Source organism: Lissotriton helveticus, chromosome 4_1 (assembly GCF_964261635.1).
Source record: "Lissotriton helveticus chromosome 4_1, aLisHel1.1, whole genome shotgun sequence".
In the NCBI taxonomy this organism is placed as follows: domain Eukaryota; kingdom Metazoa; phylum Chordata; class Amphibia; order Caudata; family Salamandridae; genus Lissotriton; species Lissotriton helveticus.
In genome coordinates this window covers 510,089,181-510,104,438 of record NC_136063.1, presented here as the reverse complement: position 1 = coordinate 510,104,438, position 15,258 = coordinate 510,089,181, and the positions used below count along the sequence as shown (strand labels likewise).

The window sequence follows — 15,258 nt, the reverse complement described above, 5'->3', positions numbered from 1 at the left end:
TAGGTACTTATCCTAGAAACTACAGAACGGTGCTAAGGAGCACTATTATATATAAAACTAATTATGATTAATTAGTAGCAGTAGGCACTGCTAGTATGAGTTTAGCTAGCATTGAATGCTGCCAAATAGAGCTGCGTCCACAACGGCGGCTGCTCTCTGCTCTCAAGCCCTGGCCTGCATGGCTGCAGCCAGTACAACACCTGGAACAGCAGCGCGTGGGCCGCTGCTCAAAGCGAACTTGCTAAAGCCCTGCTTGGCTTATGAAACAGCCCTGTGCTTGAGCAGGCCTGTGCGGGCACATGCGTCCCGCGCTACAACATGACGCACTCGTGTTCCACGGCGCGCGCCTGTCCGCGCTTGCCAGGAACATCACACGCCCGGGCGCCTGGGCCCCGAGGCTTCACCGGAAACCCTGCTTGGGCTGTCCGAGGCGGGGCTCACGTGCTCGCTGCAGATTGGTACCACGCACCTGCCTGGATCTGGGACGGCTCTTTAAATGCGGGCTTTCTGCTCTGTCCCAGACACTCCGCCTCCCTCTCCTCCGCTGCCAGCCGCTCTCCTCTTCTTCTCCCCGAGGCCTCTTGTCTTACACGGCGCGCAGCTCCAATGGAGTGCTTTTTCGGAACCTGGAAACTGGTCTCCAGTGAGAACTTTGACGCATACATGAAAGACCTTGGTAAGGCATTCTTTAACTGTCTTCACTTTCTGAAAAGAGCCGCCTGTTTCAGAGCCCTAGTCTTGCTAGCCTTATACATTTCATGTTATAAGAACTTTTATTTACTGAACAGCATGGGCCAGCTGGCCGCGCGCTGTACTTCAGTACACCCATTCTGCTCATGACCGGAGGTGCACTTTCCCATACAACTGCAGAAAAAGAAACACTATATTCCTCTCTCTGTTCGCATGTCTGCTTCCCACTTAATTCGACAAAAATGTGCAATTTGTTAAACTAGAACTGTCCCAGTTGAAGGATGAATGCACGCTCCACAAATGTGCCACGTTTGCAGAATTCCAATAGAGCCATGGCAAGGAAACACGTGAAGCCACCCTAGCAGTATAAACTGAATTGCAAGCTGTGGGCATAGCGCCGAGATAGCCATTTTTGCTATTCATGTAATATTGGGTGGATTTGATGAACCCTGGCGATGCCTAGTGTACCTTCGATGAACTAAAATATGCCGGTTCAATTTCTAATATTGTTATTATTGTCTAGGAAAATAACTAGTGATTTGTACTAATTTCATTGCAACAGACACTTTGGAAACATCGTCTTGCATAGTAAACATAAACTTTATTACATTTTTTTAGTAAATAGACCAACATGTGTAGGCTTCTAAAATCGAACTCATTTTCCATCTGGAGTGCTTACAGTAAAAGATAAGCGTATTAAATTCCTTAAGAGCGGGCGGTATACGTTTTAGAGTGCCTTGTAAGTCACCTTTAAGCATTGTCTGAACTTAACTGTCAAGTTTTGAGAGGCTTTATTTAGTGAATGTGTTAAATGGCACAGAAAAAGGTGAAGTGTTTCATTTCTTCTGCACGCGTGTTACCTTCTGCAGCCACATCTGATAGGGCGATCCAAGTCTTTTCGGCTCTTACAGCTCTCAGCGAGATATAGAGGATAGCCTGGCCTGCCAGCTACTCATGAACATCCATAGGGTGACAGTCGTTGTTCACGACCTTTAAGGGCACCAGTGTTTAGTGTTTTCAGTCATTTTCATGCTTGAACATGGACAGGTACTGTGTACGTCTTCAACACAATTCATCGAGAGATGAACTCTTCCCTAACACATAGCCTTTTCCTGCTCTCAGATACTACCAGAATTCCTTCTCAACTCTTCCAAAGGTGACTCTCCTGAACATTTTAATTTACGGACTAGCCATCTCATGCATTGTATTCTCTTCTGTAACCATATCATTCAGATTCTAGTCCCTATGTAAAGTGGAGGCAGCCATCCTACTTTTTGGAAGATACCATTTATTATTACATTGAACGGGGTGGTGCCTACTTGCCGATACTCCTTGACCTTCTGAAAGCATCTGACACAGCGATCATAGAGTGCTCCATGTCTCTGTATCTTTGAGAATGGGAGGGGGTGTTATCCCTGAGTGGCTTCACTCACAACACATGAGTCATTTGTAATTCATGAAGAAAGATGCTTTCTGCTTCTCATCACCTTTCCTTGTCACGTACTGTGTCCCTAGGGTCGATCTTGTCCACAAAACCATTTAACTGATACATGGAGCAATTCTGAGATCTTCTAACTGGCGAGACATCTCTGTCCAACAGTATGCCAATAATACCTAGCAACACCTGAAAGTTACTTCTACTGCTAAAATCCATGAGCTATAGAGGGTGGGAGGAAAGAGGGCTGGATATTATTTTTCTATTTACAACAAATTCTCAATGCAACCAGACTTTTTTCCACTTCTTGTCAGCTTGGGTCCATCAATGACCATGGCCCGACTTTGACTATGCCGGAAAACTCTGATCTAGGTGCTAACCACTTTTTGTACAGGGATCACAATTATGAATTATATCAACTTTCTCACACCTGTTAATTACCAGGTGCAATAAAGTCTGCACCCTGTGCCAAATTTCAGCAAGTCAAAATCTGCTTTAGTTTAACCGGGGAAATTACCTGGACGTACGGATTTTGGGGTTTTAAGTACCAATATCTGGATTTTATTATCCATTAATAGGGGACATCTTGGAATAGGTGCTATTTATCACAATCACATTTCGAACCCCAGAGTGTTTAATTTTATCAGATGCAAGAAATACTAAATATCGCAATGGGGACACTCACAATCAGGTACTTATTCAGCTGGGTATCAACTGACATAAACCTGCTGTGAGCTCTCTTTTACCCTCCTTTAGTGTTTAATTCTGAATCGCTCGTATTTTTCGATTTCCCTGCCCATTGTGTACCCCAACGTTGAGTGCTAAATAGCAATGCCTCACAGTATAAACACATTTGGGTTGATTGTAATAAAGATGTCATTACATTTTGCTTTTTTCTTGTCGCATTTCCAATGCATTCAAAGACAGGGGTCAAGCGTCAGGCTATGTTTCTGACAAATTGCTGCTTAAAGGGATATTGGTGTTTACTTTTCTTTTTGTGACTGTAAAGTGAGGACATTTTATAAAATGTACTATCTGAACCTATTGCTGGGGCACGGGGATTGAGAAACGAAGTCAGTACACAACAAAATTTGAATACTTGTAAACAAACAATAAAAATATTTGAAATTATAAAGCAAATAAAAGCACAAATGAGGGAGGCACATATCTAATTAAGTGTGATGGAAACAAACATTTTAATAAAGATAACAATGATAAATATTCGCTGAAACCCGTTTTCCACACATAGTTTGTGTACTATATAGTTTTACCAGTCAACCTGTATGTTTTTGCAAATTTAGTGGGCGTTTCAAACCAAAATATGCTGGTTGTGTATGAGAGAGTGCTAGCTACCACACCATGCTTTAGCAATGTGTTTGTGAAAGTATGCTCCAAAAACCTACTACACCCTTACCACTGTGCTGCTGAATGGGCATGGCTTATTTGCTGCACTTGTTCTTTGAGTGACGTTTGGATTTCTCAAACTCTATGACTGAGATATAACACTGACATCAGCACCCCACTCTGAAAACGGTTCCAGCACAAGTGCATTCAGGTGTAGGCCACACCCCCCCCTGTGGCACCTCTTCAGCCAACAGTCTGTCGCCTCCAGTTTTCAGTCCCTCCTCAGAGAGTCAGACACTGGCATCAGGTCAAACCACATTGCCAGGACAGCCTTGCGTTCCCACACCCATCTCTCAGAGGTTATCATGTGTGCACCTGATCATATATCCGTGTACAAAGTACACGCTTGGAATTCATGTATCCACCATTCACGATGCTGAATGTGAGATTTAGGCCCCAGTGTATTTGTCCTTCTCCAGCACAAGCCACTCATATTGTAGTGTAGTTCCTATTATCCCAATAGGCTCTGCGCATTGGAATAATACCTTCAATAGTATAGGCCTAGACCAGACGTTAACTAGGTCTACTACTGTCGATATTAGACTTAAAGTTTTGGGTTTGCCAGCTAGCTCAGAGTTCACTAGAAACTTTCTCGAATAGGCAAGGAGGAGTTGAACCTCCCTGGATAGACAAGAAGGGATTTAGTTTCTGACAACCATAGAACATGACAACTTTGCTCTCCCCTAATCAAGAGTGTATCTCTAGAGTCGTGTGAAAACAAAAGACGACTTATTTTACTCAGTCAGTACGTGCATTCTTAGTCTCACCAGATTGTAGAGAAAAGGAAGAGACGGGCGTGTTCAATAAAAGATGTTATTTATTGATCAGTCTCTTTTCTCATACAAGAGAAATGGATCGATATTATTGCAATACTTATGGTTAAGTAAAGTGCATACAATAAAAGCAGAAGTATAAAATAATACTGTAAAAACATTGATATGTTTTCTAAGCCATATGAAGGTTTAAAATGAATAAAATGAATAAAATGAATACATACACATTTACATTTGACTAATCGTACTCAACTGGTGTTTCTAACTACGCCTACCCCGTGTACCTGACCTAAGCCTAATACGTGGGCGGGAATAGAAAGTTACAGTTTAAGTTAAGTTTGTTTTGCCAAGTGACTGACTAAAGAATTCTCTGCAAGGGGTTATTCAGTTCTGTACCTGGAATCTAGGATGAATGAGGGATGGTATCTCTCGTCTCTGGTCTCGATATTCCAGGCTGCCTGCGAGGGCTACCCGGAAGCGCCGGAGCTGGATTTCTCGGCAGGAGAAAGCAGCGTCTCGTTCTCAGCGCGTCAGGAAAGGCGGGGCTGCGCCAGCGGGGTCTGCTCTGCTCTGGGCTTCGGCAAGTCTGGCTGCTCCGATCTCGTCACCACCGCGTGTGTTTGCATAGGGCAATATCGGTAATATTTATACCTTTAAGGTGCCGAGATTGACGTAAGGATGGACATAGATACGTCAATAAGGATGTCATACGACCTGGTCGTTAGCACATTCTTTTGCTGAAGTTCTCGGTGAAATCAAAACAATGGCCGCAGGGTTTTTCCCAGGTCTGTCATAGGTTTGATTTGTTTTGAGAACTCCGTATGCCTTATCAGGGGCTGGAGGAATATCGCTTGTCTAATTAGATGGCAAGCGTTATGACCTAATCAGATAACACGTTCCTGTGCCGTAGTGTGGCTTTATCAGATAACGGTTCCTGCATCATGGGGGTTTTCTGCCTCATGGGATGGCTGCTAGTTAACTTGTTAACCAGAATAGGGTCAGGAATAGGGGGATCGATACAGAACCTATAGGAATACATCACACCCACTCCACGCTAACTATGGACATATTTACGAATCTATGCATAGTAAAACATACTATAGAGTATCGTGTATACCTTACCACCCCAAAATACATAAATGCATTTTGAATTTATCAAATATACGGAAAAAACAGTCACATGTAATATATGCACTCAAGCTGTAGAATAATGCTAAAGTAATCACGCATATCTATACATTATCACTAATTTGTATATGAGAATTTACACATGAAATGGCTCTTAATACAGAAAAAAGTTTCGAGACCATTCCATCACAGAATAAAATAATTATGAACATACCAGCGGGCAGCTAATGTCTATAAAGTATCTAAAAATAGAAATCTTAGTTCTCTAAGAATAGTTCTTACTTTAAGCAGAAAATAAGTGTCCCGAAAAAATTCGTAAAAATATTTTGGGGCTGCTGAAAAAAATTGCTGTCCGTGAACTGGAGGGAAAATTGTTCATGGTATTTTGCTATTCTAGTTGAAGGCCAAATTCAGGGAACGCCGTGTGCGAGCTTGCTCAAAAGTCTCTATTTCTGCTCTGGTGAGAACATCATATCATTTAGACTCTCGAAAAAGTTGTCAACAGCTTCCTGGGAGAGTTCCACTAACTCGGAAAAAGATGTAACCATGCATTCGTGCGCATGATTGTCTCCATTGACGTTTTGATTAGTATTGCTGACAGAAGGTCGTACCTGATCAATGCTGCTTTCATCTTGAACTTCACTACCCCTTAATCGTAGTGGTGAAGCTTCCACGAATGCCGTCATCAGGATTGGTAGCCGTTGAGGGCAGCACAAAGTATGAGCCTTTATTGGACTCAACAATGTTTCTGCATCCATTGGCGCATCTGATTGTAGAGTCAGACAGGTGTCTAACACGCATTCTTCTCCGCATAGCAAGCACCTTAATACAGGTAAAACACATCGATGCCACATTGGTCGAAATGAAAGAAACCAAGTCATGTTCAGGTCTCTAAGCCGGGATAGTCCCAGGATTTTTGATATCCGGTCCCGGTATCCAATGGCTAGGATTGTTTCTTCCCTTGTCGCAGGTGTTTTGTCTGTGACATGGTTTGCCATAACGAAATATAAGGACTAAGAATAGGATTCCTGCAATTAGTCCCCAAATGAGGGGAAGTCCGCCAAAAATCGAATGGACGAAATCTGGAAAAATACCCAGTATGGCTTTGAATGGTGTTAATGCCATCGAAAATACTGTCTTAAATACTTTTGAGACTCCACTGGTATCAGAAATATTTAAGATTTCATTCAGGATTTCTGCGAAATGTATGGGGGAATTAGTTGATAATAAGGAGTGAATCTCTGCAGTCGTCCTTGCGACAAGGAGATCATACGTTTCTTTTGATGACGTAAGTCTGGTCGGCGTCTGAAGAAGCACTGTTTTCATTCTGCTTAAAGTATCTATTCGAATAGAAGTAATTTTCAAGTTGGGCCATGCCCTTGCCTCCCTGTCTGGAAGGGAGCTGGGAACAATAAGCGTCCACAGCACTTGACCTTCGCAGTCGTAGTTACGAGATAAGGAGTCCCGGGCATAAGACTCCAGCATCTGCGATCTACAATTAGAATGTAATTTGAAATTCCTGCCGAGCAGTCTAGCATCAAATTTATATTTTCCCAAGCAACAAAAATTGTATTTATCAAATCTGAATAACAATTATAAGTACAAAAGTACAATTCCTCATCCAATAAACAATCAAGCACCAGAATCCTAAAGTGCGTTGATCCGTATTTGGATAGCAAATTTCAAAGTTCAATCCAGATTTTTTCTGATTCACAAGTTCTTTATTCACTCGAGGTATTCTCAAAGTTCATTCCAAATTTCTCAAATCAAAATCCAAGTTTCACAAATTCCAAAGTACATCCGCAGCAGCCAACACGTGTTTCGTTGGGCATTTATCTGTGCCAACCAACTTCCTCAGGGCTCTCCACTTTTCACTCCCACCAATATCTCATATAGCGACGGAGTATTAATTTCACAGTGAATCTAAGTCTCAATTGGTTAAGCGTCCAGTGCTCTCTTTCCGTGATAAGATTTACCGTGGTAATTAGATTGCAGGGTCTATATCCCTCTTCAAAGTTGCAGTAAATGTCTCCCTCGAATATAACACGTGTTTCGTTGGGCATTTATCTGTGCCAACCAACTTCCTCAGGGCTGCAAGCCAAAATAATACAAAATAAACTAATGTAAAGAATTATATAATATAATAGTAGAAGTAATCCAATTATTTAAGAAAGGTTAAGTTATACTCCAAAAAGAAATCACCACCTAGGTGAAAAGATAAAGCATAGTACCCTCATTACAGTGACAAGCCATAACTATACACACATTATGTGGATCCCGGTGTAACGTCATAATTCACAGAAAAACATTCTGCCATTGCGCCAAATTCGTATCACATAAGTGTATTACCTCAATTAGAAAAGATTGTCTATTAGTATCAAGTTACTTCCAACACATATTTAGCACGACAATCATCAGTATCTGGAATGATATAGGGAGGCTCTAAGCTATGTCACCACAGTTTACTCGTTGTACAGCCAATAATTATCTAGGACTAGTAGCTATCTATATCACATAACACTAGTCCAATAGTATCATTGTAAGCGTAACTCAATAACTTGAGTGATGAATAATAACATGAAATGTACCTCTCCACTTATCGCTCCCACCACTATCTCATATAGCGACGATATATAAAATCTTATTCGTTATATCACAACAGTTTACTCGTTGTACAGCAAATAGTAATCATAAGCTATTAACTATCTGTATTACATTACACTAGTCCTTGTGATATCATTTTAAGCGTAGCTCAATAACAAAAGTAGTGAATAATAAGATGTACCTCTCCACTTTTCACTCCCACCAATATCTCATATAGCGACGGAGTATTAATTTCACAGTGAATCTGTTAGAAAGAGTCGTAAAGTCAAATTATATTTGTCTCATTATGTTACGGCAAACAAAAATGATACACCAAACTCCCCTTACCTAAGTCTCAATTGGTTAAGCGTCCAGTGCTCTCTTTCCGTGATAAGATTTACCGTGGTAATTAGATTGCAGGGTCTATAAGAGAAGAACCACATTTTCAGAGGTCTTCTAACAGTGAATCTATCTATATTAGTACTTTAATTACGGAAATCACTCTTACCTATATCCCTCTTCAAAGTTGCAGTAAATGTCTCCCTCGAATATCGGCTATCGGCGTGTTCAATGGCCGCCATCTTCCTTAAGTAGTACCTCGTAAGGTGCTTCAACTCCTGTTAGGTGTGACGTTTCTTCGCCGCCATCTTAGAGCGTGTTAAACCTGAAGTTGTCCGTTATCGCTGTGCACACCGGACGCCACCTTTCTAAGTGCCTCACTCTTCGGTACTTTAGCTACCAGCGGTGACGTGTTGTTTCACCGCCATCTTGAAATGGCTAATGAATCCATAAGAGAGGTACACGTCTCAGTTCTCTTTATCGGTTATTATAACCAGAGCAGTTACCGCATTATTAACAGAGAATTTAATATTAAAAAACTCAATATTGGAATTTTTTTTATAAAGAGTAATGATAATATTGGTGTTAAGCCTGAGATTGTCCATTATCGATGTGCACACTGGACGCCACCTTTCTAAGTACCTCACTCTTCAGTACTTTAGCTACCAGCGGTGACGTGTTATTTCACCGCCATCTTGTAGTGGCTAGTGAATCCATAAGAGAGGTACACGTCTCAGTTCTCTTTATCGGGTATTATAACCGGAGCAATTACCACATTATTAACAGAGAGTTTATTGTTAAAAAATCACTATTGGAAAAAATTCTTTTAAAGAGTAATGTTAATATTGGCATTCAAAATTTAGGAAGATCGTAATTCCAAACGGTGTAAATACGAAGACGCGCAAGTTCCAATTATTACATATTTTTCTCCGATCCTGATCAGTCTAGGAATTATATAATTCGTCTCTAGCTCCTCAAGGATTACCATTAACTTGATTTAATAAGTGGTGACAATGCGTTGAGCATCCCGCGTCATTCCTGTATATGACATTAATAGAAAACATACATTGTTAAATAAAAAGGGTCATGGCATTTGCATTCGAAATACCCAAGTATCATCTTGCAGTAATACATCCAATATTTAACAAAATTTTCCGGTATGAAATAAGCCAGATCTCTCACATTTGAATTCAAAAATTCCATTACATCCTGAAATATGACTATTTTCCTAGGAAATATTGAAGTTCAGTATCTATATTAAGCCCTTCTTCTACAGCCCGAAGAACCATAATCCAGCGTGCCTCTCTGCGTCTTAATTTCAATGTTCTGTCTCCTCCACGTCTATCAAGGACCACCTGTTCAATACCATGAAAGGAGAATTTGTGATTCTCACTATCATTACTATTTTGGATAGAGTGCGAGGCTATGGGGTATCTTGTATCCCCATTCTTTAGTGCCCGATAGTGTTCCACCATTCTGTCCTTAAGTCTCCTAACAGTACTCCCAACATAAATCTTACCGCAGAGGCAGGCAATAACATAAATCACAAAAGTAGAATCACAATTGATAAAGGTATCTATGTGATGTGTACCTGTATCGTTATATTCGAATTTCAAAACTTTTCTCTTTGCCCACCAACATGAACTACAGTTTCCACAGTAGTAAAAACCTTTAGGACGAGCACGTAACAAGTCACTATGTCCCAAATGTGGAATTGGTTTAGGGTAACTCGGGCTAACAATATTAGCAATCGACATTCCCTTTCTAAAGGTAATACTAGGTTTATCTGTTAGATAAGTTTTCAGATCTTTATCAGAGTAAAGCATGTGCCAGTATTTCTTCATAATACTGAAGATCTTATTACTACCCACACCAAAATTCGTGATCATTCTAATAATCTGATTTTCATCTCTAGTATCACTCTTATTTTTAGGTTTCAGTGTCACAGATCGCTTCAGTTTATGTACTCTATTCGCGGCTTCATTGATGATAGTACTCGCATAGCCTCTATTCTTGAACCTCATCTTCATATCCTTGATATTTTCATCAAAATCAGTGTCTTTAGAGCAGTTTCGTCTTGCTCTAATCATTTCCCCATAGGGGATTGAGTTGATCTGGCTCTTGGGGTGGCAGCTGTCCGCTCGTAAGAGTGAGTTACAACTGGTTTCTTTGCGAAACATGCGGCTGTTTAATTTCTTTCCCTCCACAAATAACTCAATGTCAAGAAAGGTCAGTTTTACTTTATCATAATGTGTGGTGAATGACATATTAAGATCATTGGTATTAAGGAATTTAAAGAACATCTCCAGTTCATCTGTAGTGCCTCTCCAAAATAACAAACAATCGTCAATGAACCTTCCCCAATAGTATATGTGATCTATCCATTGGCTGCCCCTAGGGCCCCAAATCCACTCCGCCTCCAACCTCCCCATAAAGAGGTTCGCGAAGGACGGAGCAAATTTAGAACCCATCGCAGTCCCAGTCTTTTGCTTATACCAGGAAGATTCAAAGAGAAAGTAATTGTTTTCCAAAACCATTCTTGTCATTTCTAATAACATAGATGTATGATCCAAATATTCCGCTGGTCTTTTATTCAAGAAACTCTCAATTGCTAGTATACCTTTCTCGTGGTCTATATTTGAGTATAGGGATACTACATCTAAAGTAGCAAGGATCATATCATCATCCCACACTACATCATTCATAATATTGAGGACATGTTTCGTGTCCTCGATATGTGACGGTAAATTGTGTACAAAGGGTCTTAAGTATGAGTCCACAAATTGAGATAGTTTCTCCGTAGGCCCACCAATACCCGAAATTATCGGTCTGCCCGGTGGTTTGTGTCTATCTTTATGTACTTTAGGTAAACAGTACATACAAGGGGCCTTAGGTGATTGTATCTTAAGAAACTGAAATTCATCATGATCCAATAAACACTTGTCATACCAGTCCTTCAGTTTTGTGTTAATTGTGCCTTTGATCCTTTCCAATGGATTCACAATTACCTTCTCATAGTATTTGTTGTTTCCCAGTTGTGACAAGACTTCATTATTGTAATCAATGCGATTCATAACAACAATATTGCCACCCTTATCGGCACTGCGTATTATCAGGTCCGGGTGATCAGTCAGTTGTCGTAGTGCCTCCCTTTCATCTATTTTCAAATTGTCTCGAAATGGTTTTCTATTTCGTTGTCGTTCTTTTTTAATTAGATTATCTATTTCCAAAGTGACAGATTTATAGAAGGCATCAATAACATTGCCAGTAGACAGTTGGGGTGTCCATTTAGATTTATCTTTAAACCCACTTCCAGATGCTAAACCAGGATTAATCTCTAAATCTCTAAAGAGAGAATTCATAGTCACAGGGTCACCTTCTGATTCAGTCAGAGATAACAATAGTTGCGTATCATAAAGATCTTGGATAGTAATCTCAGTCAATATTGGTTTATTGGTCGTTTTTGTCCTAACATTATCTTTCAAAGAAAAAAACTTTTTAAGTTTCAGCAAACATACAAACTTATACAGATCAATTTTTGTTACATACCAATCAACATTCTTAGTAGGACAATATCCAAGACCCTTCTTCAACACATTGCTCATACTTACAGACAATTCAATAGAAGAAAGGTTGATCACTTCAATTTCTTTAGATCCTGTATTTATTTCCTCCACGACCTCAATCTCTCCCTCATCCCTGGGACCACTTCTCCTGCGTTTGCCACGGCTCCCTCTCCTTGCCTTCCTGTTTGTGCATTGCCATAACTCCCTCCTGTATCTCGTATTCCTCTTTTGAACCTCTGAACTTCCACTAAAAAATTATTGTTATTAGTGATATCCCCACCCTGGGCAACAGGAGCTCCTGTACTTCCTCCATCAGTTGATATACTACTGGATGAGGTATTAACAACTGAGCTTAAAGGTGTCAAATTTCTCTTGTTGTTATAACCTTTCTGAAAAAGATAATCGAATTTACGCGCAAAGGTAAATACCCTACCAGTTGTATAGTCCTGTTCGTCCCTTTTCAATTTACGCGCTTTTCTCCTTTTGATGTCTGCTTGCAAGTTAGTCAAGATTTCGTCTAACATATTATAGTTCTTAATAGTAGCTTCTGGTAAGTTTAATTGTTTAATTTCATCTTCACATGTTTTGATCTCAATCAAAAGTTTCTCAATCTTACGTTCAGCATTATCTATAAGTATCCTTATCAAATTACTTGAGCTAGTAGTTAGCTCATGCTCCCATTTGTCCAATAAATCGGGTTCTAAGTCTTCATAAGTTGGTATGATAGTTGATCTCAAATAATTTAAGCACAGGCTCATCTGTAAATGTAGCCTCTACTACAACAGCAAAACAGGAAGGTCTAAGAGCCAAATTCGTAAGACTAGAGAAACTGAAGAGAGCTGAACTGAATAAGTGGTGGGATGCGGTAACATTAAAACAATATATCACCCTTAACTGCATCCCCAGAGGTTTGAGATCAACTATCATACCAACTTATGAAGACTTAGAACCCGATTTATTGGAAAAATAGGAGCATGAGCTAACTACTAGCTCAAGTAATTTGATAAGGATACTTATAGATAATGCTGAACGTAAGATTGAGAAACTTTTGATTGAGATCAAAACATGTGAAGATGAAATTAAACAATTAAACTTACCAGAAGCTACTATTAAGAACTATAATATGTTAGACGAAATCTTGACTAACTTGCAAGCAGACATCAAAAGGAGAAAAGCGCGTAAATTGAAAAGGGACGAACAGGACTATACAACTGGTAGGGTATTTACCTTTGCGCGTACATTCGATTATCTTTTTCAGAAAGGTTATAACAACAAGGGAAATTTGACACCTTTAAGCTCAGTTGTTAATACCTCATCCAGTAGTATATCAACTGATGGAGGAAGTACAGGAGCTCCTGTTGCCCAGGGTGGGGATATCACTAATAACAATAATTTTTTAGTGAAAGTTCAGAGGTTCAAAAGAGGAATACGAGATACAGGAGGGAGATATGGCAATGCACAAACAGGAAGGCAAGGAGAGGGAGCCGTGGCAAACGCAGGAGAAGTGGTCCCAGGGATGAGGGAGAGATTGAGGTCGTGGAGGAAATAAATACAGGATCTAAAGAAATTGAAGTGATCAACCTTTCTTCTATTGAATTGTCTGTAAGTATGAGCAATGTGTTGAAGAAGGGTCTTGGATATTGTCCTACTAAGAATGTTGATTGGTATGTAACAAAAATTGATCTGTATAAGTTTGTACGTTTGCTGAAACTTAAAAAGTTTTTTTCTTTGAAAGATAATGTTAGGACAAAAACGACCAATAACCCAATATTGACTGAGATTACTATCCAAGATCTTTATGATACGCAACTATTGTTATCTCTGACTGAATCAGAAGGTGACCCTGTGACTATGAATTCTCTCTTTAGAGATTTAGAGATTAATCCTGGTTTAGCATCTGGAAGTGGGTTTAAAGATAAATCTAAATGGACACCCCAACTGTCTACTGGCAATGTTATTGATGCCTTCTATAAATCTGTCACTTTGGAAATAGATAATCTAATTAAAAAAGAACGACAACGAAATAGAAAACCATTTCGAGACAATTTGAAAATAGATGAAAGGGAGGCACTACGACAACTGACTGATCACCCGGACCTGATAATATGCAGTGCCGATAAGGGTGGCAATATTGTTGTTATGAATCGCATTGATTACAATAATGAAGTCTTGTCACAACTGGGAAACAACAAATACTATGAGAAGGTAATTGTGAATCCATTGGAAAGGATCAAAGGCACAATTAACACAAAACTGAAGGACTGGTATGACAAGTGTTTATTGGATCATGATGAATTTCAGTTTCTTAAGATACAATCACCTAAGGCCCCTTGTATGTACTGTTTACCTAAAGTACATAAAGATAGACACAAACCACCGGGCAGACCGATAATTTCGGGTATTGGTGGGCCTACGGAGAAACTATCTCAATTTGTGGACTCATACTTAAGACCCTTTGTACACAATTTACCGTCACATATCGAGGACACGAAACATGTCCTCAATATTATGAATGATGTAGTGTGGGATGATGATATGATCCTTGCTACTTTAGATGTAGTATCCCTATACTCAAATATAGACCACGAGAAAGGTATACTAGCAATTGAGAGTTTCTTGAATAAAAGACCAGCGGAATATTTGGATCATACATCTATGTTATTAGAAATGACAAGAATGGTTTTGGAAAACAATTACTTTCTCTTTGAATCTTCCTGGTATAAGCAAAAGACTGGGACTGCGATGGGTTCTAAATTTGCTCCGTCCTTCGCGAACCTCTTTATGGGGAGGTTGGAGGCGGAGTGGATTTGGGGCCCTAGGGGCAGCCAATGGATAGATCACATATACTATTGGGGAAGGTTCATTGACGATTGTTTGTTATTTTGGAGAGGCACTACAGATGAACTGGAGATGTTCTTTAAATTCCTTAATACCAATGATCTTAATATGTCATTCACCACACATTATGATAAAGTAAAACTGACCTTTCTTGACATTGAGTTATTTGTGGAGGGAAAGAAATTAAACAGCCGCATGTTTCGCAAAGAAACCAGTTGTAACTCACTCTTACGAGCGGACAGCTGCCACCCCAAGAGCCAGATCAACTCAATCCCCTATGGGGAAATGATTAGAGCAAGACGAAACTGCTCTAAAGACATTGATTTTGATGAAAATATCAAGGATATGAAGATGAGGTTCAAGAATAGAGGCTATGCGAGTACTATCATCAATGAAGCCGCGAATAGAGTACATAAACTGAAGCGATCTGTGACACTGAAACCTAAAAATAAGAGTGATACTAGAGATGAAAATCAGATTATTAGAATGATCACGAATTTTG

At 39.8% G+C, this 15,258-nt stretch overlaps 1 protein-coding gene across 1 annotated transcript in view; it reads left to right on the top strand.

The window, feature by feature from the left end:
* The first annotated feature begins 515 nt into the window (after nucleotides 1-515).
* Nucleotides 516-15,258, top strand: part of LOC144828707 (myelin P2 protein-like) — a 95,466-nt gene continuing 80,723 nt past the window's right edge. Inside the window, exon 1 of the mRNA XM_078687107.1 lies at nucleotides 516-676. Coding sequence (XP_078543233.1) covers nucleotides 607-676 — 70 coding nt within the window. The 5' untranslated portion in view covers nucleotides 516-606. The remainder of the gene's footprint in view (nucleotides 677-15,258) is intronic.